Source organism: Orbicella faveolata, unplaced genomic scaffold (assembly GCF_042242905.1).
Source record: "Orbicella faveolata isolate gen_17 unplaced genomic scaffold, um_ofav_v1 contig_26, whole genome shotgun sequence".
In the NCBI taxonomy this organism is placed as follows: Eukaryota; Metazoa; Cnidaria; class Anthozoa; order Scleractinia; family Merulinidae; genus Orbicella; species Orbicella faveolata.
This window is the reverse complement of record NW_028301554.1, coordinates 20,026,278-20,053,804: the sequence shown is the minus strand read 5'-3', so window position 1 is coordinate 20,053,804 and position 27,527 is coordinate 20,026,278. Positions and strand designations below refer to the sequence as shown.

Genomic DNA, 27,527 nt, shown 5'->3' with positions numbered 1-27,527 from the left:
AAAAGAAGTATTCTGTTAAACAATTTTAAAATGCTTAGTAAGCTCGGGTCTTCCATGCTTATATCGCGGCAGCTACAGTACAAGTAATCGAATTCTCCAAACTAAGAAAAAAGCTGCAGAACAATTCCTGCATTGTAGGAAGAGCAAAGAGGAGCATAGTTGTACTCTAAAGACAGGGAAACATTCTTTCATCAACGAAATAATCTTAGAGCTGAGTCGGTGAGTAACATAATTACAGAAAAAAATTCAGTGAAACAATCTTGCAATCAGAGGCACAAGCATTTCATGGTACTTTAATGGAGGCAGTAAGTGAAATTCTTTAGAAAAGGTTTCTTGAGTTACTTACGGGCAAACAACTTCTCTGTCATCAATTTATAATAATAATAATAATAATCAATATTTAAACAGGGTGACCCCTTCAGTCGCAGGACTGGTATCAACGGGGGCCCTGTATAACGTAAAATAAAAAGAGCATGTATAAATAATATATATCTATAAAAAAAAAAAAAAAAAAAACTAACTACTTTAAAAGATACGCTGAAATGTTTAAAAAATTTAAAAGCTTAAAAAGGTAATAGCGTTCTCATAAAAATTGGATATCGAATTGAAAATGTTCTAAAAAATAACCTAAGAAAAAAAATCGGAGATAGCCTTGAAACGTTCCTTAGGTGGCAAAATCTTTATGTTCGTTGGAAGGCTATTAAATGTGCATGCACCATGATAATAAAAAGACTTTTTAGCGACATCTAAATGAAATTTGGGAAGAATAATGTCAGTGATTGACGATCTAGTGCATCTGTTAAAAACATGTTGGTTGTCGCTCTGGCAGCGTAACAGGAAATAGTCTTTAAAGTATAGAGGAACTTCTCCGACCAAGCACTTGTTAACTAACAGTGCACAGTGCTTTTCCATGGTTTTTGTAAGAGAGGACCAGCGTAGGTTCTCGAGTATTGTTTCCGTGGCTATGTCAGGTTTAAAACCGTATACGATTTTCGCAGCTCGTCGTTGCAGGCGTTCAAGAGTCTTTCTGTTAGTGCTTCCCAAAGGGCAAAAGCACGTATCACAATAGCTTAATATCGGTAGCACCGTGGACAAATAGATCTTATTTGCTGCTTCCGTGGTTAAACAACCTCGTAATCGTGACAGGAGGCCAAGTCTGCTAGCAACTTTTGACCTTAAATAGCTTATGTGATCGTTGAAAGATAAACACTCATCTAGCAAGACTCCTAGGTACTTGAACGACTTTACTTGGTTGACTTCCTTTCCTTCCATGCAAAGCGGACTATGAGATTCAGATCTGACTAGCCTTTGCCGAGTTCCAAATAAAACATACTCAGTTTTCTTTAGGTTGAGGAAAAGACCGTTCGCTGTTAACCAGTTAGAGACGTTATTGAGATCAAGGCTTAAGTTCAGCTGTAGTTGGTCAATGTTTGAAGCAGCAGTAAAAATAACGGTGTCGTCGGCATATAACATAACACTAGACAGACCAACGGCCAAAGGAAGATCGTTTATGTAAAGAATAAACAAGAGAGGCCCTAACACGGAACCTTGAGGTACTCCGCTACTGATGTTGGCGGCAGAAGAAAGGTGATTTTCAATGGACACTCTCTGAGTCCTGTTAGTGAGATAGCTCTCAAACCACGAGAGAGGCTGGTCTTGAATTCCATATCTGTACAACTTGTTTAAAAGACCGTCATGAGGAACAGTATCGAAAGCCTCTTTCAGGTCAATAAACACTGCCCCCGTCAATAGCCCTTTGTCCATATGACCACGAATTTTATCTGTAAGGAAGGTAACGGCCAACTGAGTTGAATGATTTGCGCGAAACCCCGATTGATAAGGCGAGAGAAGAGAGTTTTCTGATAGGTAGCTATGTAGCTGATGGAAGACAGCTTTCTCCAGAATTTTCGACAAGATCGGTAAAATTGATATAGGCCTGTAATTGTCCAGATCATCTTTGTTTCCAGCTTTGAACAAGGGTACAACCTTTGCTTGCTTCCATTCAGACGGAACTGCACCAGTTTCAATAGAAAGATTTATCAAATGTTTTACACAGTCAGCTATCACAACTGCGCTGTCCTTTAAAAGTCTAGCAGGTAGACCATCTAGACCTGTAGCTTTAAATTTTAAATTTATCGTGGATCTGAGCGAGTGAGATAATTCACGAAAACAATCCATCGGGTCACACCACTCAAAACCTGTAATGGATTGTTGTGTAATCTTACAGACTCTACAGGATTTCATTTCGGGAGCAACTAAGTAATAAAGGGCTCTTGTAAGACCAAAACCATGCTACGTGAGGGTATACCAAACTACTCTTTTATTGTCATTTGAAGAAGAGCACCCTTGAGCAAACAGGTACAGCACCTATTCTCTTAATTTTCAATATCAATAATACCTGTGAGTGAAGATACCGTCACAGTTCTATTGGCAATGATTCGCCTGCAAAAGTCAATCAGTTTCATACAGCTGTTTCGAGACGGGTTACAGAAGTATAAACGCGTGCGTGAGAATGCTGATAGGTGTTATGGGTAGCGGCAGTTTATCGCTGCCTGATCGAGGCTCAAGGTGTTTCAGAAGAATAGAAGAAAAGTCCTGAATACTTAGATTTTTGGTTTCTCCTTCCTTCGAGTTCGTCATCAAACACCGTCAACTTCAATCAAGCAAAATTGAACTAACAATCCCTATAATACCTTTCGGTATTGTCGCCTACGCTTTAACGCTCTTGAAGGACAGTCTTTCTCGAAACAGCTGTTTTCATGGACTTCACATAATAACAACGCCAAGTCAAGGGTTCTGACATGTTAATCTCGCGTTTGGTCATGGATTTTAATAACGTAAACGCACGTTGAACTCAAAAAACTTGCGATAACAAACCAAGATAACAACAAGTATAGACATTCTGTCTAGGGTCTCTTACGTTTAGCTATTCGGTTTTGTATTGCGGACCAGAACTAAACCATCAAAAATCTTTATCTTCACGAACGCTCTTCCAGAATTCGCCTTCTTCTTTCCCGATCGCGACTCAAATATCAACCGCATACTTCAAACAACTGTTTCGCATCAGTTTTGAATCCTCTCATCCTACAATTGATCATTTTGTTCACAGCAGGGAGAGCTTGCTGGTGAAATTTCAGACAACTGATACGTAATTCTCGTTGAGCTGAAGGGCAAAGTGTAAGTTTCCACTGAATTTCGACTTTCATTGGAGATGAAATGCGAATTTCTTTTAAACATCTAGATCTCAAATGCTTACCCACCCAGGGCTATAGGTCATGTGGGTCATTAAGAAATGATTTTTTTGGAGTTACTTTCCCGACAAGACGTTAATCACTAAATGTTTGTTTATGTAACATTTTAAAAGGAAATTCTTTTGTTTGTCAGCCAAGGTTGTAGGTAAGTTTATTGTAAAATTCAGATTTGCTTGTTCTTCCTCTCGACAAGGCGGGATGAGCTCAGGCATGTTTTTATAATAATAATAATAATAATAATAATAATAATAATATTAAAAAATAATAGAAATGTGTTTATTGTGACAAAAACTAGAGCTAAGCTTTACAATAATAATAATAATAATAATAATAATAATAATGATGATGATGATGATGATGATGACATTTCTAAAGCGCCCTTTTCCAAGGGTCCAAAGGCGCTATTTACAAGGTTAAAAATTCATATTACGAAAAGAAGTAAAAAGCTAGAAGATTGATTAAAATAAATAACTACAATAAAATTTTCAATTTAAAAAGGCACGCTTGAAAAAAACTGTTTTCAGCCCTCTTTTAAATGTCTAGCGATTCTGCATCCCTAACATGTTGTGGAAGACTGTTCCAAAGCAACGGCGCAGCAACAGAGAAAGCACGGCGGCCATAACTATTTAGTTTGAAACCAGGCACGGCGAGTAAATTTTTTTCTGCAGATCTTAGATAACGTCCCGGAAGGTAGCTGTCAAGGAGATCCTCAATATAACGGCTGTTGTCTGAATTCTTTTCATTGTTTATAGTACGGCACTCCAAGGCCATGAAATAGAATACAGAAATTAAAGCTGGAATTGTTCTAATCTACTCTTCCGAGTTCGCACTGATCGGCGGGAATTCGCTCGCCTGGTTTAAAAAGTTTACAGTTACGAAGGGGAGGAGGGCGAAGGAAGGGAACCGAAGGGGAAGGGGGAGGGAACTGGGAGGGAAGGGAACAGGAACGGGGAGAAAAACAACAACTATAAGATGGAAGAAAGTAGAGGAAATCTGTAATATTAGGCAAGATTGCGCAATAGCAATCTGAAGTGAGGAAGTGCCAGGATCTGCCAAGGAAGTGGGATGGTTAAGGGAAGCTGAAATTAAGAAAAGCCAAGGCTCATAGGACGGATACTGTATTTCTTTATAATACTTCGAGTGGAAAGACCAGAGTAAAACTTCAAACATACATGTGAACGAAGAATCTCGCAATGCAAAATACGAAGGAAATGTCGTACAAGGTAAGAGCTAGGTACATATAGATTAAATTTCATCACGTTTGTTCATGCCATAAGGTTCAAGAGTTCGTGTTTTATCTAAATTCTCTTGCTTTGTGGCCATGAGGTGAGTCACGTATTGAGGCACACGAGTGGACTTAGCTACTTATCAGTGCTGGAATGGTTACGATAAGAAAGAAAATGTTCGAATACCGTAACTGGGTTTTAGAGATTTGTCAAGTGAATGTCAGTTTGATGTAAATCTGTCTTTAAGACGTTGTCGAGTTTCAACTTTGTATTGTAAATGGAGTTCAACAGTGGTCAGCGTGTGGGGTAGGTATACCGGAATCTTTAGGTGTAAGTTCAAATTTGTCGGTTAAAGCCCTGAACGTTTCTAGTGTTATCAACCACACCAAATAGGCAAGATCTTTGCAAAACAAAATTGATATGTTTTTATTTTAAGAGCAATCCATCCCACGCATTATTTTTGCGTTTTTCCTTTTTTAAACAAGCAAGATAAACATTATTAAGCAGCCTGGCAACCATTTTAAATACTTCTGCTCGTAAATCACTACGACTCACTAGTGTAACACGGATGGTGCAATTCTAACAACGTATTTTAACTTGCCAAAAATACGAGTTCCCACGTTGCTGGGTGGTAACGAACGCTAATTTTTAAGGCAAGCTTACAGTAAATGGGCATTCAGCTTCCAACGTCGTGCTGATAAATTACAGAATTATTTGTCTCCAACCTCGCACAAACACGACTAAATTGCATGCCTTTCAAATTTGCAAAATAGGGTACCGACTGACCTCAAATACAGTGATGATGTCGCCTTCTTTCATTATATTGGCAAAAACTTTATGTGGTAGCTCAATGTTAAGTGAGCTGAACACTTGAACAAGCGATCTTCGCTACAACCCTGGCCGGGATCTTTGTGTTATGTTCTCTCACTCTGCCACTCTTCACAAAGGAGTAAAGATGGCTACGGGTGAACTGTTAGAGAAATGTGAAAAAAGAGCTGGGGTGGGGGGAGGTCTCTTCGATGGACTTGCAGCCTTCTGCGGGAGGGGGGGGGGGTAAGAGGGAAACAAAACTCCTAGTCACTTCAAGCTACGGAAATCGTAAGGATTTTTGCGTAAGTATCTTAAAAATCCGCTTAACATGAGCTAATTACGCACTTGGAGTGGTTGCCAAGAAACGCAAGCGGTGACAACATTTTGAACTAAATAAGCTGCAAAGCCGTGAACGAAGATCCTGCTTGATTGAACGTTGGATCTCACAGAAGATCTAATCGGTCAAACTTGAAAAGTAAAACGATGAGAAATCAAAGACTACCGCAGGGCTGACACAACGTCGTATATTTAAAACAATATTTCGGCTGGCCAGACCAGCCTTCTTCATGTTTAGATGTTACTAAATTATAAAAGTGAAATTACAATATTGTATAATGGTGGATGTCGTAATACATATTTAGTAGTGGCGAAAATGACAAACAAAACAAACTAAATAAAGTAACGATAAAACGGGTCTACGTAGGTAATAAGTTTTACGATTCATCGCGTCCATTCATACCGTCTCTGGCTTTTCTGATTGAATGGCATTTTGGGAGATGTGATGACATCATCCGATAGCTACTCCCATATTTGGCACAGTATATAATTCACGCCGACGGCGAAAAAACGGCTGCAGCGCGACAGATACTAAAAAGCCAGCAGACAATTAAAAGAGAGCAAGGACCGTGCAGTAGTGTTATCGGACCAATAACCAGCACAGTAAGTCAGCTGAGAATTATTACAATGCTCTTTAGAACATTATCACATGAAAAACCACAGCTTAAACAACAATCTCGGAAACTCTTCTCTCAGAATAGCTTGATTCATCTTCCCCTTCTGCTTGGCAGACGGGGCGTTTAGCGCGAGAAAGCCTTGATAAACTATCGTCTAGGTTGTTCCTTTTTAACGCCGGGCTTTCTTAGGGATGTGTGACTCACTGAGATCATCATAGAGAACATTCGATTACAATCAGACATCTTTCATTCCGGGATGCTCCGTTGACCTGCATTTTTTTTACATCACGAGAGGGTTTGACGAAACTCAACATCATGTATACTCACTCGGATAATTGAGCCAAGTCATTATATTGCCCACGCGATCTAGCCCATGATTCCCAGACATTCTCTCGCTTAGAAATACTACATTGACGCCGTTTTTTTTTTTTAAATTCAAACAGAATAACTTCATAAGGATACATTCGGAAACCATAAGAAACGGAACCTTTATCACACTAACCATAAGCCGCTACCGTGTTGATCGGATAATTGCTTGACCATAAGCCAAAATGGAGTCTGGTTTAAATACATAGCACCTTTGTCTATTTTATAAACTAGTCTCTTTTTCTGGGTGATTAAACTTTTTGTTTTTAGGTTTGCTGTAAGGTTAACGTTGAAAACTTGAGTTGTTTTGCGTCAGGTAGCATGAACAAGCGATTCCTTCCGACGCAGAGATAAAAGGTTAGAGACCGGTATTTACGTAGAACTGAAAAATAGGCATGATTAACACCAGGTTCGCTAGCGCTTCATTCAGTGCTCTTCGTTTTACTGAATTAATCATTGTAGGTTTCAGGTCACGTTTTAATTTGTTGTTGATTAAACGTCTGCTTTTGAATGATACGCAAACGTACTAGGTAATGAGAAATCTACTTTTCAACAAACACAGGTGGTCCAACAAGAATGGTTTAAGAAAGTTCAAAACAATTAAAACGCTCAAATTCTTGCAATTTGTATATCTTACGCTTGCTTCACCGATGGAAACGTAACATAAACCGACCAACGTATAACAGAGTAATTGAAGCGCAACAAATTCTCGGGTTATCGGAGTTTACTGTAGACACAATGAAAGGATCCAGACATCGCTACTCGTCTTGAGTTACCGATCGATATTTAAGGGTTAAGTAAACATTTACTAACGGTTTCCTGCCGTACTGTTTTGCTAACAAAAGACCTTTCATTTGTTATGAAGAGGGGATATCTGCTTTTCCAATAATGCAGCGGCGAGGCGCACGTCACTTCGTGGGCCGAGAGGAATGTTGGTACAAAATTATCAAAAGTCTCTCCATTCAACAGCTTTTAGTTTAATTGACCAATTCCGATTACGCAATTCCGACTTTAATCGACCAATTCCGATTACGCAAATGACAGATAGGTAAGTAACACATCCGTTGTTTTTATTGGATTGTTCTACAAGGCATTGTTTTAATTCCTTAAGTCTTCTTTCATTTGCTTTAACCTTATAACCCCTCATGCATATGCTGAAACCACCCCATTGCACATCTGAACTTGTTTGTCTAAAATGCCTATGAAATCCTATTTGTGAGCTGAAAATGAACAGAGAGCCGCAGCCTGAACAATTGCAGAAAAAGTCTGAAGAACTATTTGAGCCCTTAAATTAGCCTATAATGATTCTGATGTTATAGCTCTATACATACCGAGCTATGAAATCACTTGCAACATGTCTCGACTTGTTGTAAAACCGCTAATCGGTGATAAAAATACAACGAAGCTAGCATGTTAATAACTGAATTACAACATCAAAACGGCGCTGAAGAAAAGTAAGACCAAAATTTTACTCATTCGTTTTGCTGTTGTAATTTACTAATTAATATTCTAGATTCGTTGAATTTATATCACACCGATTAGTGACATTTTTCCAATTTTAAGCCATGTGTATTGAGTTTGCAAAATTGAAAATCACGGACACATTAACACGGATTCCGTCAGTTCAAAGTGCGAGCAATAAGTGCAAAAATTATTTACTTAAAATCTACTCATAGCTCGGTAACTTTTTGAATACTATTTAAAACATCTCAGACTCACAGTAATTCATTCATTTAGGTGACCCCGCGATTAAATTCTCAAGCATTCTCGAGAAAGTTAATGTCAAATCTGGTGAGAATGCTTAATGCCTGTGTTATTGTGTTTTCCACTAACGCAAAACGTCCGTTTTAATTGAAATATGGATAACTTCAAGTTCAATTTTCTTTTGCGGGGTCAGTTTGAGAGCTTAACTCTCGACAAGTTCTTCTTACCCTTAATCAAAATATTACCACGCTATGAGATTTTTTTGGTAAATTCATTTTTGCCATTATTGCTCGAATGTTCTGCGGTAATCATCTTAATTATTCTCAGGCTATAATAAGCTTACACTTATTTTTCAACATTGATGTTAATAAATGGTTTATGGAACTTTATAATATACACAAACCAATTTTAACCACGCTTCAATAAACTGTCTTTAACCTGTTTTAATAAGCTTTGAACGGGTATTATCAATGATATTCAATTAGTTAAGAGCATTTCTATCAGAGGTACGACCTTTACGCCGATGGAATTGCGAAATAATGCAGCACAATGTTCAATATCTCATATCGAATGGGCACAAAATAACTGACAAAACTCAGTGAACTGAATCTGGTGTAAAGTCAGACACTTACATCAGGGCATCTCAAAGACATTTTTAAAGCTTGTCAAGTTTACAGGTTTTGTCTCTTTCGTGCCATCTTGCAATACATAAAAGAGTGTTAAGTTCGCTCTTCGAATGCACGGCTACGATTTTAAAATTGCCAACAAAAAATTGGCCAGATCGATGCGACTTTAAAATGTCAATGCTTAGCGTGGATTCAGGGTCTCATAGTAAACAAACTCTACAGAGAAGTTGAAACTTAAAGATCATTCCAAGTGATTTCGTCAGCTGAAAACGCGTAAACCTGAACTTCCCGTTTAGAAATCCCAAATTTTCTCTTTAAGGGTAACTATAAAGACATGCACATTCTATATATAATACATTCTGGAACCACACAAAAACATTCTTTGTGGTTATAAATAATGGTAATTGCGACCTTATATTTGTAAATAACAAACGCTTGACGAGATATGACAGCGGACAGGATGAAAGGAATATCAGCATCGACTTCGTGAAAAATATTTTGCAATGAGCGGTATACGCTTCAAAATATAAAAAAATTTCCACCTTTCAGATGTTTCAAACAACTAAAGGGTCACTTACAACTTTGCAGCCAGATGAACCATTTATCTCCATAATCCCTAACTGCACACTTAGCTGGTAAAGGAAAGGAAGCTGTGGATTCACAGAGTCTTTTATTGAATATTGCTGCAAATCAGTCATGGAGGCTTCTAGTAAAGGGCCTGGCTGAAAATGTAAAGCACAAAACTATTTGTATTTATTCATCATCATCGACGTAGCTGCACTTAGATGATTTGCCCTAAGGCAAGCTTTTTACCTTCAGGACAATTAATATTGCAAATTAGTCGGCAAAAATACCTGATCTGATTAACGATTGATGTTCTTGCGTGCATCATCTAGTTACGATGCACGAAGGAAGTTTGGAGAACACATAAGAAGTAAAAGAGTTGCTCGAGGGGCTGCCAAGAGCGACTTTAGCTAACTAGATGATGCACAGCTAAAAGCATGAATCAACTGTTGAATCATTGCCAGTAGAAGCAGCGAACTACTGAAGTTAATTGTACTCGCCACGATAGAACATAGCACTTAAACATAGTAGCGCGATATATATATATTTCAAGGGCTCTCCAGATGCCACCATAAATTCAATTTTGACCTCAACGATCCCTTTGTGGGCATTTCACCACATAAACATTTGCCACAACGCCCATTACGAAAACCTTTTACCTGTTGATGTCCATCAAGTATAATCTTTATTACCGAAATTAAAAGTAAGGCATCAAATTTCAACTGTAATAAGCTTTCCTTTGAATACCTCGTACAAGTCGATACAAACAAAACGAGACTACGGAATCTGCCATTAGCCTCAGCGAAACTGCCATCATTTCTTCATCTCCAGATGTTTGCTTGCGAATAAAATATCAGAAAGCCGTATAAATCGCAGGAGGCTACAAACCAGATAGCTTGCTGAGGCGCACATCTGGTAGGACTTGTTAGACGTTTTTCTATGTAGCTGTTTCAGTTTCTACAAAGACGAGATATGAAAAAATCTCGATTGTATAATTTATTTCAATGATAACAACTGTAGATGTAAAACGAGTTCTGTTGCTGTTCCTTCATAGTGGTATACTTCGAAATGTGACCGTCGCAAAGTACGGATTTTAATCCTTCGAGCTTTTACAGTGGTTAAAAGTAAGCTTCTACAACGAATCAGAGCTAAGATGTTTTGTTCTCGACCAATCAGGTAAAAACAATCAGTCTAAGTTTGCCTTGCGCTATTTTTTCACCCCAGTTGGTATGTTCATATACAAATGGCGAAGTTCTAAATTCACTTGATTGCTTGTTATTGGTTTCCCCCGGCTAGCTCGATGTCGGTCATTTTTCACTGTTACAATGTAAGTATTTCCATGATGGACTTTCTCTTTTGGGTGACGAAAATTTCTCGTATAGCTTTGTTTTAGAAACAACTTGCTAATATTACTCCTGTTTAGCACACGGTTTACCACCATTTTGTTTTCTTGTCATGCAGCTGTATTTTAAGTCCTCATTTAGCGCTGTGGTAAAATATTCTGCCGTACATGATCAAATTGACTTCAAAACCAGACTCAGCACAAAATTCAGGAATCATTCCTGATGAAATTTTAAACGAGAAGCCACAAGCACGGATCATGTTGATCAAATCTGGTGTTTTGGACATTTGTTTATCAAACATCTTCACAATAAGGCAATACAAGGACAAAATAGCTATAAAATATAAATTCATAATAACCAACGCAGAGGACCTGTTTGTGAAACATTACTGCGACGACCAATAATCTTTTTGTTGTGTCCAGCTGACAGATAAGATAAACCTGACATAATTATAATATAAAGTGTTTTCGGAAATGAAGCGATATTTTAAACGTTTTCAGACAGTTTCTCGTTTACAATGTTAAAAAGTTGCCAGACACACCTGTTTGTGTCTACAGCGGACGACATGAACAAAGGTAAATTGTATGGTATGATCGAAGTTTTATGGTGTTTGATGAATCACGCCAATAGATTTTCGAGCTAAATTGCCGCACGTTAATAGCAGGTTGTCCATTATATTGTAATTATTTGCATCACCCAAAACTACGAGTGTCGGCAAACTCGCAATCCGATTAGCTTCGTAGACAATAATCGTAAAGAATGTGTTAGCACGCAAAGCAAAGTTTTCTAAGAACATTACTTATCAGTCGGATTCTTTCAGTGGTATAATTTTTTCCGTCTTAATGAATCGCGATAGCCAACTATAAGTCGATAAAAATGTGACCCCTATGTCTGAGTTTAACCGTTTCAAAATGTGAAATGAAGCTCAAATGCAGCTACCACACTTGAAATCACGACATACATCAGCAACACACGCCGCGTGCACAAGAAGCCCGTGCTTGCAATGTTGGTGTCATTTGCGCAGGCGCCCTACATGGCATCTCGCTAAGGAAGACTACAGATTGACAGACTATTTAGATTTTATGAATCCGGTATTTCAGGTTTTGACCTCTCAATCATCCATTTCTCCTCGATGAAAGCGGAAAACTCTAGAACGTTTAACAGAAACATGGAAAATTCACTCAATTTCCTTATCTCCTCAGTACGTAGATGAATCAGTGACTGATTTCTCGTAAACACTCGTTAACAATCACGCACACTGAGAATTACCGACAACAGCGGGTTTGCGAACATAAAGTTATGCAATATTGAGGGTTGATCATATTGTTATATCGCTCTGAAAGCAAAGATGGTGTACCGACTGCACTTGTAGAAATGACAGGGATGTAGTGACAGATAGCTGACTGTTTTTCAAACGTTATTTTACAGAGACAAATGACCTATATAGAGATACTGTATTTAGTTTCTAACTAAACTCTATTTTATCTGGCCAAAGATCCGCCACCCAAGCTGGTGCCAACGCGTACGACTACATAATTGCTACGTTCATCGCACAACCCCCAATGCTCTTTTATCAAAAAATGAGCTTCACCTTGCAGGATATGATACTGGTCTCAGTTTCTAAGCCAACCAGCCGACAGGGCCGGAGGACAAGGGGAAATAACGCGAACATATTAAAACATCGACAGGCGAATTCGTCCAACTAGTACCGAAAGTAATGCAAGGAATAAGTTAAAAACAATTCGTGTCCTCAACATCACGGCAAAAATGTAGAGTTGAATAATCAGAGGCTTTCATCTATCGTAGTCTAAATTCACTTCTTTTCTTCAAAGTCCACGCCAACTCAGAATACTTTCGATATAACCTCCACATAGGGGTTAATTCAATCGCGCTCATAGTGACCGAGGAGCGTTCGCTTGCCTTGCAGTGTTCTTTTAAAAACAACGAATGAACTTCATCCTGTAGGAGCTAGTGTCAGTCAGTGGCAGTAATGTGTCTGTTTCCAAGGCAACTAAGGTACTTTAGAGAAACAGAAGTGGAAATAATGACAGCACTAAGTCAACTTTGTGTAAATATTATCATACGAAATGCAAGAAAACCTTTTATGATAATTAATATTTTGACATCAGAGTCCAGACTCACGAGGGCCTTTTAGATTAAGATGTCTCGTAAGTATTGTTCGAATGAAGATACTTTTGTTAAAAAAGAATGTTTAGGATGCACCTTAATCTAGGAGAGCTTCGTAAATTCAGCCCCAGGACTTTAAATCTAAAGAATGTGCTAGTATCTCTCGCTTTTCAAAATCTGTTTTGTGTTTTCTTTTTTTTGTTGTTCACAGTAAGGTGAACTCTTCTAACAAGAACAGTTGCAAAAGCGATATATTACATATAATTATTAATAATTGGTGAATTAAAGTTATTTCTGAAGTACTGTCATAGATATCAATTATACTATCCGTGGTCTCTCTGCTTGTACCAAAATCCATTAAAAAGTACGTACAACTTCCGTAACCAGAAATACCAACGAAGACTAAACAGGGGAAAAGGAAGAAAACATATAACCTGCAATTTTGTCATGTATATTCCTCTTAAGATGTACTTTCGGCTGATACTGAAACGGCGTTAATCGGATTTGTGTTTTCATCGACAAACATTTACCTTCACTAAAGTTGTTCCAAGATTTTACTATTCACATGTGACTTCGTAATCCACAGCATCATGATTCAAACTTGAGTAAATATTTTATTTTTTCAATGGTAAAATATTTCAACATGTATTATTTCGTGCGTATAGTGCATCGTATGCCATTTGCTTGGAAACACGCATTTCTTGAGAAAAGTCCTCGTCAGAATTATTACGAATTCTATATTAACGAAACAGCTTTATGTATGTTTTAAACACAATTGCCACAGAAAATGAGAACTCCCGGGATATAACAATTATTGAATGATTAGACGTTTCATTTTGCAATTTCCATATTCACAGTAATTCTAGGAAAAATATTGAACTGGAATGATGCTATTGTAAGTTCAATTTCAGTTTGGCATACTATTCATCTGTAATTTCTCGTGACAGAGTGATGTCTTTTGTAGTTTCGTTTAGCGCCAAACGAAGCTTTTTGGATGTTTTGAGAGTGTAATAACCCAGTTTCGATTTCAAAACCACCGATATTTGCATGTTGTTTATCTATTGCGTGTTTTAATGAATAATCAGTGTAAACAAAATATTAAGTTATTTCAAGGAATAATTGCCATAAATTCAATCTACCAAACATTATACAATATCCGTACAATACCACTGCCGGGATATGAAAAGAAATAACAAACAAGTTCCATAATGCATAAGAATTTCCTTTCGAATTTTGATTTGCCAAAAGCAAACCTATACCAGCATTGCAAATTCCCAATTCAGTGCTCAAGTGACTTTTCGAAAACTGATTTCCAATATTCTCCCTTATCTTAACGATGTTTACGTCCAACACGTACAATACCCTATAGCTTATCGGGTATCTTTTTTCATTTTTGATATTTTTGCAATTAGGTTGCAAAAATTGTATCAGGATCATTGAGATAGTAGTAGCCATATTAGAGCAAACTTTCGAGACCTTTCTACTGCAAGATACGTGATTCCGGCCAACAGTATTTTGACAAGATAGATGTTAGATCGATTAATTCAAAGTTCAACTGACAGTTTTTATTTATTACACGGGTGGTTTTCACCAAATGTGCAAAATAGCCCTAGTAACCGATTATTAGCATTTTCACATGTTCCACTTAATGTTAAGTCCCCTGGCACACATACAGGCATTTGCACATTCGTAACTGTCGAATGGAGAATCACGATTCATTGTAAAGATGATTCCTCTTTAGTCAGGATTGTACTCTTTGCTCAATGATACTTCAACCTGACGGATTGAAATCCTGCAGTTCACTTCTGGTTTTCCTCGTATAATTAATTAAGGCACTTGAATAAGCTGGAGAGCGGAAAGCTGAATACTGAGTGTTTATACCAGATCAGAATAATCCCAGCCAGAAGGTTAGTATATCGGCAATTTGGTTTGTTGTTTAAAGTGATTTTTACAATTTCCCAACAGGAATGCGCTTCAACTTTTTTTCAGTAGCTTTCCCCATCGCATCACTTTGGAAGGGAACAATAACAAAATTCGACCGACTCCACATTACCTAAAAAACTAAAATTTAAGAAAAACTTCAGTCAAAATAAACGCTTTTCAGCCCTTCGGATGAAAACAATAATTTACAATGCTCGCGCTGAAATTGCCGTGGTGTTCAAGTTCAGTTAGTACAAAGAGATGCGAATGAACAGCGTGCGGTAACAAAGGCGGGGGAACATTCGATAAACTAAACCAATGTTGAAGCTACAATTTTATCAGTGCCAGCGGAACAACCAACATATTAGAAATACGTGATACAAATCAGCTTGTTGACTCTCAGTTTTATTCTTTAGTAGTATTTCTAGGTCCCACCAAACGAAAGAAGACTTGAATGCCCGTTTTCACCGAAATGTTGTCGCCAAAATTTGGCGCAATTAGATTAGCACAATATGGAAAAGTCAGAGTATTTGTGTTAATTTCGTATAATCTGAATTCGTCGGACAATTTCAATAGTAACAAATACATCTTTGAAAAATTCCAAATTTCTGAAATTATTTCATGAAATGCTACCATCCATGGACAGGTATCTTTATTTTTCGTTTTCAGCTCGTTCAATGCCACTAAACCAAACTTGTCTTTGAGTAAAAGAGGTAGCTGTAGATCTTTTTCGGCAAGTCGAGTGTTAAAGTATTTGCTAATGTGTGGGATGAATATCCGAGCAGCAATACATCCAGGTGCAAATTGCTGCTCGGGCTTTAAAATAAGATGTGCCTTCGAGGCGCGAAAAGAAAGACGACACTTAATCTAAAGAAGAGATATTTGCCCAGTAAGACGGTTGAGGAAGGTGCTTTGAACAGTCATTTCTGCGAAGTATTTACAAAGGTAAACGGTGTAAGACGTGTTAAGCTAGGCAAGATCATTTTCAGCTATGTCAGTACAGGAAGGCCTCAGACACAACACAAAATTGACTATTAATTACTTTTCTTTTAGCTCATGTTGTTTGTTTGCCAAGTAGATAGTGAGCAAAATAAGGATTTTGACATTTCTTTGTCGGTTTTATTACAAACTTTCCTACGACTTAGGCTAACTGAAGGCAAACAAAGGATGTTGCAAACGTGATTATTGCTTAGGGTGTATTTTTTCAATTGCGGAGTAAAAACAGTCCAGACGACTTTTGATTCTCTTTAGCACAACTTAACTCAGAAGATATTTCGTGACGAGATTTAATTCCTTTTAGTGTGTGTTTTTGTTATTTTGTTCTTTCCTCGTTGTATTGCTCAGATAAAATTCAAAACAGGTAGGTTCTGTTCTTTTATTAACCCGAAATTTCTACCCCATTCCTGAAACTTTCATAGATAAAATATGCACTAGATCATATCAAACACAAATGGCGTCGCAAGTCCTTCCTGCTCTACTGTATGACGAAAACGAAGAGCGTCAAACGAAAAATATGAAACACAATGTAAAAATCCTCAAATATGCACTGAGCGGCCTATCACAAAGGCTTATAGATTAACAGCTATCATTTAGTTCCAAGAGTTTACGTTGCTGCACGTCAGGTGGGTTGTGTGGTTGCCGGCAAAATAGTCATGAATTGTGTTCAGACTAGATTTTTTCACTCGTCGAAATTTCTAAGGATATATATTCAAAACGAATTTTTAGTGGAGCAAAATGTTAACAGCGCAAAATTGTTTGAAATACTGATTGAGCTTTCAACTAGCGGTAACTTCAGTCACCTTTTCACACCTTGGACTTTTCATTTTTTTCATGTAACAAATCTAATTGTCTCTTTGCAGGCTAGTTTACAGGAACGCGATTTAAAAAAATAGGTTTTTTGTGCGATTACGTAACATGCTCAAAATTCACCCCCAAGCCTCGTTTGCTCGACATTTTCTCAAACCTTCGTTTTCTTCGTGTTGTTTTCACGTGGGTATTCTTTTCATCATTGCTGCTTTGGGAATTAGTTCACGATAAAATCTAAAATTTGCACGCTCAAACCGAGGCTTGGTGGTGATTTTAGCTAGTCTGATGCCATTACGCATAAAGGCTATTCGAATCACTTGTTCGAAACACTGTAAACCACCAGCATCTCATTTGTCACTAAATCGTCGGCAGTTTTATGGGCGATTTTCAGATCATATTAAGGAAAAATTGTCGGTCTAAGCGGGCCTTAATGAGTTTTATAAGATCTCTACTTTGTACAATAGTACCATGAATAATGTTCCTTCTTGTGTACGTCTAAGCTGCGTCACCAAACGAGATCAAACGAGATCAAATTAATTCATTCATGAATTGCTTCACCGCAATTTAAAAGATGTCACAATGTAATCCTCCAAAAATGCAGGATTTATTGTCTGAACAAGAACTTTATAATTCCATTAACAACAATAGCAACAATTGCTATAAACAAAAGGGAAAGTTTAAGGGCGTTTCACTTTTAACATGCTGAAAGCTTTCAGGGTTCGTTTAAAAAAAGGCTGAAACTGATAACACTATCAAATCTTGCCGCAAAAGTTGCTCAGAGTGATTCTGGTAAGCTGAACCTTTGCATGATTTATGCTACTATTTTCGTGAATGTTCGCCAATGTTCCGCAATCCATGTAAACAGCCAAGAAATAAAAGCCGGGAACGCCGTTGAGAACAACTTTCGCGAACAAAGACTATTTTCGGCGGCTTTATAATTGACAAACGCACTGTTTAATTGTGCTCTTGCTAGCTTCTCGACCAATACTACCTCCGAGACCAATATGCATTCTCGCTTTAACCAGGCTTAACTCATGAAATCTTTGTTATTTACAATTAATTCAGCGAATCAGGCTGCAGCACAGAGTAAACTGTATTCCACCTCACCGAATGGTCCGTGCTATTTTCAACGCCGTGGAATTAACTAGTATATGTGAAAAGATTAGTCTTGTATAGTCACCACTTCAAAGGACAATTTAGAGCAACACTTTACATTCATGGGCAAATACAAACCTGCGCAGCGCTAGCTGTGATAAAATTTGCAGATTTTAATCTCTAAAATTAAGCGGAATTCTCGATAAGTTCGCTTCAATGTTTTGACTTCTTCAGCCGAAGATCACATCTTTCGGTAACCCATCATCTAGCAACGTTAATAACGGTGGTTGTAACTCATTTTCACGCCTTCCTTTATTAGAATAAAGCGAACCGTCGAAAATTCAGTTCCCTCCTTGTCAATTACCACACGCTTTTTAACGCAATCTACACTGGGAGGAGATTGCAAGTTACCAAATAAAAAAAACGTTTGGAAAAAAATAAGTAACTGAAGGCAAGGTATCTTCATGGCATGATATGATATGGTTTGTGAGCAAATTCTTTACCGAGAAATTCTTGTGACATTGATTCAACTAATTCTCGTTGCCTAAAGCGCTTGGCCAACCACGCATGACAGTTTCTAACGTGCCCTTGTAATTAAACTTTAACGCGTTCGCTTATTTGCAGCTGGCTCTGAAAAGAATTTGACAGTGGCTGAGGAATGGAACTCAACTTCAGAAGACTTTATCTTGGAGTTCTTATCATCGTGCAGGTCTTTGACAGTGGCTTCGCTCAAGGTAAACAAACTCTTTTTGTTATGCCACTTCGTTTTCTACACTACAGAGAATAGGCAGCTCGGTATTGTCCCTCTGTTTATGCACTACGGATGTTTACGTTTATTTTCAATTTAATCCGTTATAAACGTTCAACATCTGAACGCCTGAAACGAACCCTGATGCAGACGAAGACAGTGCCAAATAATGTATCATGGCAAGATTAGTGTATTTGATTTTGATTGAAAGACTGCTCATCTCGTTATATCAATCACTTCTTCTAAAGAAAGACGAAAGTTAAGCAACCGCAATTACCAAGCCTACCAAACAGTGTGGTAAGGCTCGAGGAAACTGCTATATCTGTGAAATTTCTTCTGATGCAAGCAATTCACATGGCCAGGGGAAAGAACAGCAGCAGAGCTTTAAAGTTGTTCCTTAAAAACCTGAATAGCTTGACTTCTACTTCGGTTCATTATGACTTAAAAGGTCCCCGTTGGAGATTGTTTACACTCATGCTGGTTTGTGGTGTTTACACTTAATCTTGTATCATGTGCCGGCCCAAGTCACGATGAGTTTAGAAATTTTTGAATTCAATTTTTTAGGTAGTCAGTTAGAGAAATTATTATTTCGTAAACCTACTGTTTAGATTCTGTACAACGACGAAGTTCGAAATATGACTTTTACGAACACACATTCTAGCATTAATGCGACGCCAACCAACTAGAAATTGTTTTGAACATTTCCAGAAAATTGAGACTCCCACTTTGAAATTTCAGAAGCATTCCAAGACTATCATTATTTTTTGCTACACCTAAAATTAACAACCACGCATGATTATTCACCGCAAGGAATAATCTAAAACTAATTTTCTTTTAGTGCAGGTGGTTTGTTAAGGTATCAGTAAGGGGAAAATTTGCAATTTTGCATAATTTTACTTTTTTAAGCGGTTGGATAAATCTTAAAGTAATCTTTAAGATAAAAAAAACTCCACGAAAAAATCTTATATCTGCCGCTAGTTATTGCGCGAGAAAGATTGTGTTGCATATTAATTACTTAATTGAGAGTTGACAAGTTCTGTCAAATGAATTAATTATCGAGGCAAGAAGTCACGTGACATCAAGATCATGCTGAGTTGACACACGATTCGCGCGCCATAATCAGTGCCGGATGTCTTCGAAGAAGACAGAGCGATCTTGCCTGTTTTCATCGGTTAAAGGAAGGCCAAAGAAGGCGAAAAACACTTTCAACAAAGAGTGGGCCGCTAAATTAGCGGAAAGCGGCAAAGGGTTCGTTTTACAATCAAGAAAAATTGCTGGATGAACGCGACAACGATCGCGATCACGAAGCCAGCGAGAAAGCCGAAATGAGCGCAAGCCGCGCTAAAATACTGTTGCAAGAAACTGTCGAAGCAGAGGAGATTGACGAAGAGAAGTGGACGAAATTGAAAGGCAGATCGATTGTACAAAATTAGAATCAGCAGTGCAACATTTTTTTTTTCTTACCCAGCTATTGTCATTTCTTCCAGTATCTTTGCCTTTGCATCAACATCAGTCGATGTAGTCCCGTTTACGGCGTCCTCTCCAACGTTTCCCTTTGTGCGCTTGCATTCTCTCGGGAACCTTCTACGCGCCTTCGGCATGTTAACGGTGACATGGTCATAATTTTGAAGATTAGTCAACCGATACGTAAAATTTCGAACGCTAATATAGTAAATCAAAAGATAATTTCACGTTTACTAACTTTGGAATTCTGACTTCACACATGAAAAAGCGGTTTATTCACTGGTGAATAATTTACCGCGCGCCGTCGCGGAAATTTGTACCTGTTCCATGTTAACTGTCACAGTCCTATTGTTATACAGAAAGTTGATTCCTCTGCGGTGTCTCCCTTGGTGTGATAATCTCATAACACTTGGATGCCGCCGAATTTTATTTTTTCTCTGTTTCTCGAAAGTAAAAAATAGGCGAGTTGTACGTGCATTTCGAGTTCCAGGTCGGCAGCCCCTGGACCAAATTGGCTGAAATTCGGAGAGAATGTTGTCAGAACGAACGCCGACAAAACCGTGTCTGCGAATTCTGATTACTCTTTTCATTAAAAAGTTATGCCTTTTTTTCGCGGGCAGTCCTATTTTTTTCCTTTTTCTAACTTTATCCTCTTGTAAAATAATAACAAACGCATGTGCCAAAAATCTGAGACACGGTTTTTGAGGTCGATGTGTGAAGAAACGGATGCCATGTTAATCGTTTTCTCCGACCTAAATTTAGCGGGCGTATACCTTGATTTATGGGTTCGTGAAGTTTTGTAAATATATTCACATTTTCGAAACACGGTAAATTTTTACCGTTTTAAACAGGTCAGGTCATAATCTGTAGTTATTAAGCTTCCAGTAAATATACGGTTTATATGGGTTTTTGTTAAAGCCACGAACGCTAGAGCGGACCGCGCGCGGATGGTCAAATGGGTTATACTGATACCTTAAGCATCCAGTCTGCTTTTTTTTAAGAAAACCTCCATCTTTTTGGAATTGTTCTAAATGGGAAGCTGGACATAGCAGCAAACACGAGATTTTTATCACCTCTTAGGTGGCGGTTTGAAAGTTCTTTACAAAACCAAGTTATGATGGTGGTCAGTTCATGGCTACCTTTTTCTGAATTCTTAACCCTGGGTTATTTCACGTCTAACTACACACTTGCTTTTGTTAGGTTCTCTTTAAGCTATCTCTCCTTTGAAAACAGCGCTGAATGTCACGTTGCTCTACTCTTGAAACTTTCTAAACCTGAGAACAAAGGGTACCTAAAGCTACCTCCCAGACGTGTGCTCCTATCAGGAAACATTTGTTTACGAACGTTTGTCAACATCGCTCGAGTTAATTTCCACGAGTATTCACTCATCATTCGTCAGAAATAATCAGCTCGATACATTATCGTCTTAAAATTTAACGAGTATGCAGAGAGCCATCGAGCTAAATAAACGACAGATTCCTTGTTTCATGGGATTCGCAAGAACGCATTCGAAAGCCGATAGTAGGATATATTTCATGAGCACTTAGCTTCAAGTGGAACGATCAACCTTGTAATTGTAACTGGACTATTATACAATCAAATATGTTGTTATCCAGTGGCAGGTTATGAATGTTGACATGTTTATGTGCACCTGTCTCACTTGCTAGTGTGGTCTGTGTGTATCATCGCTGCTTGAGTAACGCATTCACAATTACGTAAATCTTGAAGAACGAGGCAACAAAACAGCACGAGGTCTTAAAATACTGACATTAGCTATTGACTTGATTATTGGCATTCATAATACATCTATAAACGTTTGTCTGTAAAGCTGCCAGTCTACTTCAGATTGTATTTCTTTGATTTACTTTAACTCTTGTAAGCACGTGAAATTTTTAGTGGATCAATCTTTCGTGATCTCAACACTGTGCATTCATATTTCGTGAGATCATTGTGCACCCACCCATTTGATTACGTAAAAGCACAACAGGACAGACGCCGCTTCTTTATAACTGGGATTATGATTTCATAAAACTTACGGCTTATTAATGACTCAAGCTGCATTGTACAAACCTCATATTGACTTATTATAAAATTTGATATCTAGGAAGCCATGTCGACGATTTTGAGCACCGACTGATGCGAGACCTATTCAAGGACTACAACAAGGACTCCCGCCCAGTTTTCAACAAAAGCAAAGCAGTGGATGTTGAGTTAGACATAGCCTTTAGCCAGCTGGTTGAATTGGTAGGAGATTTTAAACAAAAATCTTTGTACATTAGGTTTTACAGCGCTATTTTAAAAAGTAACCACTCGACCAAAGTAGGCTTTTAACCAAATGAACAAGCTTTCTTTGATACATGCACATGAACAGGAATTTGTTATTGTTATCAAAGAATGGCCCTGAAGTCAGTGACTGTCGAATACTTTGCCCCCAACTGGGGGTTTTAAAAGCTTGAAAAAGAGATTGTCAATATATATTTATGCAATGATCATAATGGCATTCATATAATGTGCTAAAACAAAGCTATAGAACAGGTAAAAAAAAAAAACAATATCAATTATGTTTTAAAATGCAATGCGTAGTGGTTTCATTGTGGGAAATATCTACAAGGAATAATGGAAGCGTGATGATTAATTTATCAGCACGTGTATTAATAAGAACACGGAACATATTCTACTTCACATATAGTCGAACAAACATAGGCATAATCTTGAATGCAAACCTGAGTACGCCATTTGCCTTCATTTTTCACAAATGATTGTGTACACTGTTGATGAAGTAAGAGAAAGGTTGGCCATCTCATGGCACAATGTAATTTTAATGCAAAGTTACAAATTTAACATGTTTTGTTCCCATTGCTACCGTTTTGTTCTTGTAATTATTTAAAAGTTTGCTTTGTAGTTGACAAATGATTGATAACGTTCGAACCTCAGGCCGAGCTTTTCCAAAATATCCCACTAACGCGGTCACCGCAATGGCAATAAATGACTCTCTTATCTCAAAATCACATAATAAGATGGCGCTGAAACAGGACTTGACTGTGCATGTATCAAATTCAACAGCTATAGGAAATCACACGGATACAGTGATGAGGGAAGTAAAATTGGTTCCTTTCGTATTTCTCATCTTGCACGATATCAAACATGGATATCTATAGCATTACACGATTTATTGCGTTGGGTATATAAAACTAAGAGGTGTTGTCAGGACAGTATAGCTGTAAATCAGTATATCGGCAGCAAAAAAACGCAACGTCCACGTAATACTCGTCTGACGGAATTTATGATCAGAACCATACAAAGCACTAGATGTTCTGAAGGAAAGATGTCCTGTGCAAGGAACTGTAACGAACTATTGCATAGAGTATGGAAAAATGATCACTAACATTGTCGCGATAAGCGATTAATTCTCCTACCTAGAAGAATAAGTACTATCCGGAGAACACTTAGGAGAATTAACATTTACATTGGTAAAACAAAAGCAGTGAAAAGTGGACATTTTGAGAATGTGTTACAAATGAAATTGCATAATTCACAGGATGGCAAGGATCAAATTTTGTCAAGCAAGATATGGATTCGACAGGTAAGACACCTTCAATAAATTGAATAAAATATATAAAGGTTATCAAGAAAGAAGCTTATTTTAAGTGAAGACTGCCTTTGCCAGTCTGATGAGGTGTTCGTCACAGGAAGTCCCAGGACTATACTACAGGAAAGTCGTACTTTTCTGCTTTGTGAAAAGGGAAGACCGGAAGACCCTGGCAAGGCTCATTTCCGCCGCTCTCTCCAGTCGTCTCCATTCCTCCCAGAGAATATAGGGGCAGGAGCTCCGACTCCAGTTGTTGCAGTCAAATGACGTCACAGTAAAAATACACCAATTCATCATTCATATCATTTTGAACAAATTATCATTCATATTGCTGCCAAAAATGGTTATTTCACAGACAAATCTTGATGAAATTTGTACATACTACGCACTATTCTTTATAAAAGCGCACTAACTAATGGTAACCTTTTGTTTTCTTAATATTTCAGAAATGGGATAATCCTTTTCTTTCGTGGAAACCTGAAAATTACAACGGCATAAAGGTCATCAACGTGGATCCCAAGTCGGTCTGGAAGCCAGATCTTGTCTTGTACAACAAGTGAGTTCATAACCTTATTTCACTTTTAGCCAATAAGATTCTTACTGAAACCATTTGCATGCCATTTACATTCCTTTTGGCCAGACAGAAGTCAAAGTTTGGTCAATGTGACACCCTTGTGAAGTTTTACAATGCACAATCCTTCTGCTTCCGCTTTCCCTATCGGTTCTCTTTTCTCTCTTCGTGCAACAGTTTTGTCAAGCCTTCTTAAAAATATGAAAGATCCCAACTTTCTCTAGCAATACTCCCACTGGTCAAACTTCTTGTAAACGACTTGGCTTGATATAGTGTGTCGTTGTCAAGTTCGACTGTATTTAGATGCAATTCCAGCTGTTCTAGTTTTAAACCTGTTTGTGTGCGACAGAATCCGAAAACTTTACATATTTCCATTTCAAATAATCTGCTTGTTTCTTTCCTTAGTATTGGTATTGGACAAACGGGAGCAATATACAACTTCGACACAAAGGTTGTCATAGAATCCAACGGAAGACACTCCTGGTACGCGCCAACTGAGATAAAAAGCATTTGCAAAATTGACATCACCCACTTTCCATTTGATGAACAAAAATGCCCGCTTATCTTTGGTTCCTGGACATACACCGGAACTCATTTGAATCTCTCGAATAAAGCGCCGACCGCGGATCTGAGCAAGTACACGGTTAGCGGTGAATGGGAATTAATCGCTGTACCTTCCGCGCGGAATGTCGTTAAGTACAGCTGCTGCCCAGACCCCTATATTGACGTCACGTACACCATTCATGTTCGTCGCAAAGTCCTGTTCTACTTGACTAATTTGATTTTGCCGTGCGTTGTACTAGCGGTGCTAACTGTCTTCTCGTTTAACCTACCACCAGAGTCAGGCGAGAGGATTTCCCTGGTCATAACAATTCTCTTGGGTTTGACGGTGTTCATGCTAGTATTCACTGAAAATGTCCCTCGTACCTCGGAAGTCATTCCGCTGATTGTCAAGTACGCGTTCACAGTTATGTGCGAGGTTTCGTTTTCGCTGTTGATCACGTGTTTTGTTGTGAGGATTTACCATAAAGATCCCGCCAGACCCATGCCAGCGTTCTATCGCTACGTCACATACCGGATACTCGCTCCAGTCCTCATGATGCAACCTGTGCCGGCAGGTAAACGGGATCGGCACCTTTGTAAGCAGCACCTCGAGCGAACAAAGGAAAACCATTTCCGACGTAGCAGACCTTACCAATACGTAAGCAAGCTGTTCGGCAGCTACCCCAAGGAGAACAACTGTAAAATGGAAATGGAGAGGCAGGGGGACGAAATCACCGACATAAGTTCAGGAATTTCTAGGCAGTCAGACACTTTAAAGTGCCCTTCATTAGACAAACTAGAAGACATATCATTTAATTTGCGGGCCATCATTGACCACTTGACAGACGTCAAAGCAAACGAATTCAACAGGAACGACTGGCATTTCGCTGCGCGAGTGCTCGACACGTTTTTCTTTTGGGCCCTGGCCCTGGCATTTGTCATATCAACCACAATATTTTACTTCACGATTCCATAATCCAAGCGTTTAAAGCCAGAGACATGCTACAGCTAGGCAAACAAGACAAAATGCTAGAACCGCACGGCTTCCATTTTATAAGTAAGAAAATCAAGTAATGAGATTTATTAAGGAAAGGTGACAGAGAAAGAGCGTAACTTCTAGACGCTGAATAAGGGCAGTTTGGTCTCCGAAGTGGAAGGGCGTCAACCCTATCACAGAAAAAGAAAGAGAAAGTGAGCGAGTAATAATAAGTAGCCTCTCAAGGCTCGGTGACTCAACCTTCGGGAGTATCGTAGCCAGCATCAAGGCAGGAGTCCAAATGGGAAAATTAAGACCAAAAGAAATGCAACATGTGTGGGTTAAAGGTAAAAAATGGAAAAAGCTAATATATGCATGCAAATTATTGCATATTTGAACCACTTTATATCAATAGGTAACGTGTGGTACTTTTGTGATTTTAGCCACAATGTTACAACGAGGATTACGTTTTTCTCGATAAATATAATCTTTATTAAACCTGCCAGAAATTTTTATAAGACAAGGATGTCCTCGATAGGATATTTAGTATGTGTTAGATGATCTTAGTTACCAAAGAGGTCAGTCCACGTTAGTCTCGAAGGAAAGGCGTTGCTTTACCGTGTGTTGGAGACCATCAACTGCATGCGAACATCCAGAGAATGCGGCGTGATGAGATTGGCCAGTAGATTACAACAGCTAAATGGGAAAACGTGAAACCGTTTTGCAATGCTTACATTACAGTTAGACTTTTAGACTTTTCTGTTAAGTCTGCTATATACCGCTTATACACTAAATCTGAGATCAGTCTTTACAAACGAGTTAATAATAATAATAATAATAATAATAACGACGAGATTCAAAATTAATGGCTCACATGCCATATTTTTAATAGAATTGAATATCAAATAGTAAATAAAATTACTTTAAATGTCCTAAATAGTCCAATTTTCACCCTCAAGCAGCCTTATAACATCTCTTAATCCGTCTAGCCAATCATTTATAAAGACGTTTCTTTTTCGATGTATTAACTGTAAATGATTGGCGTGATGTTGTGCCATTTCGCTTCATTTCGCAAAGGGCATTCTAATGTACCGCCTCAGCAGATACACATCGTAATATTAGCTATTGGTTGCTCGCTGACTGCTTGACAATGGAGATATACACGGGTCATTGACGAAGTCAAGTAATGAGAAGGACATTGGCCAAGTACTTGTTTACGTCTTTAGGGAAAAAAAATACGAAGCCAATGTCTAGCCATCTTAACTGAACAAGCTTAGTCAATAAAGGATTTATTACATGAAACAAAGAACGCCATTTTTCTGGCGGGACACAGCGCGCAAGATGGCCCCTTCTGCCAAGGGTCGGATCTAGTTCATCTTGCCTCCTCAAGGAGGTATCAAGGAGGTAACCAAATAATAAAAGCATGTAATGCGACATTTCCTCTGAACTCCTGATATTTGACTTAAATATTGATACTATAAGTCAAAGGATTACACAAAAGCGCCAAAAGGCGAAACTTACCTTATGTTGGGCGGCCATTGCAGGGACCACTTTACTTTTCTCCCAAAAATGTCGAAAGGGGACCAGAAAGGTCCTAATCTACAGTGAAAAGAAATAAAAATAATTATGGCCGAACAGACCAGAAATCCAATGAAGCAGGGTGTCTCTACAGTCTATCCCTTCTTTACCCTTAGAGCAAAATCAGGAAAAAAAATATTTGAAGATTTAATGTCAGTGTACCACATGTAAAATCAGCACAAACCTAATGATATTTTTAAGTAACAAATTAAAAGGGAGACATGAATTTAGACGTAAATAACACTCGAGATAGGGGTGCGTGACGGT

General features: G+C 38.2%; 1 protein-coding gene across 6 annotated transcripts in view; it reads left to right on the top strand.

Annotated features, from left to right (window-relative positions):
• The window catches only part of LOC110066829 (neuronal acetylcholine receptor subunit alpha-10-like), a 29,744-nt gene extending 2,628 nt beyond the window's left edge, over window positions 1-27,116 (top strand). The window contains exons 1-7 of one of the 6 annotated variants that reach the window (XM_089295325.1): window positions 6,099-6,226; window positions 6,877-6,963; window positions 18,416-18,525; window positions 22,108-22,247; window positions 23,542-23,586; window positions 24,039-24,148; window positions 24,569-27,116. In XM_089295325.1, the coding sequence (XP_089151451.1) occupies window positions 18,450-18,525; window positions 22,108-22,247; window positions 23,542-23,586; window positions 24,039-24,148; window positions 24,569-25,682 (1,485 nt within the window). In that variant the 5' untranslated portion in view covers window positions 6,099-6,226; window positions 6,877-6,963; window positions 18,416-18,449 and the 3' untranslated portion in view covers window positions 25,683-27,116. Of the gene's footprint in view, window positions 1-4,142; window positions 4,475-4,600; window positions 4,784-6,098; window positions 6,227-6,876; window positions 6,964-14,517; window positions 14,878-18,415; window positions 18,526-22,107; window positions 22,248-23,541; window positions 23,587-24,038; window positions 24,149-24,568 lie in introns of those variants that run through there. The other 5 variants (XM_089295324.1, XM_089295326.1, XM_020774078.2 and 2 more) reach the window with 5 other exon arrangements.
• Window positions 27,117-27,527: the final 411 nt, after the last annotated feature.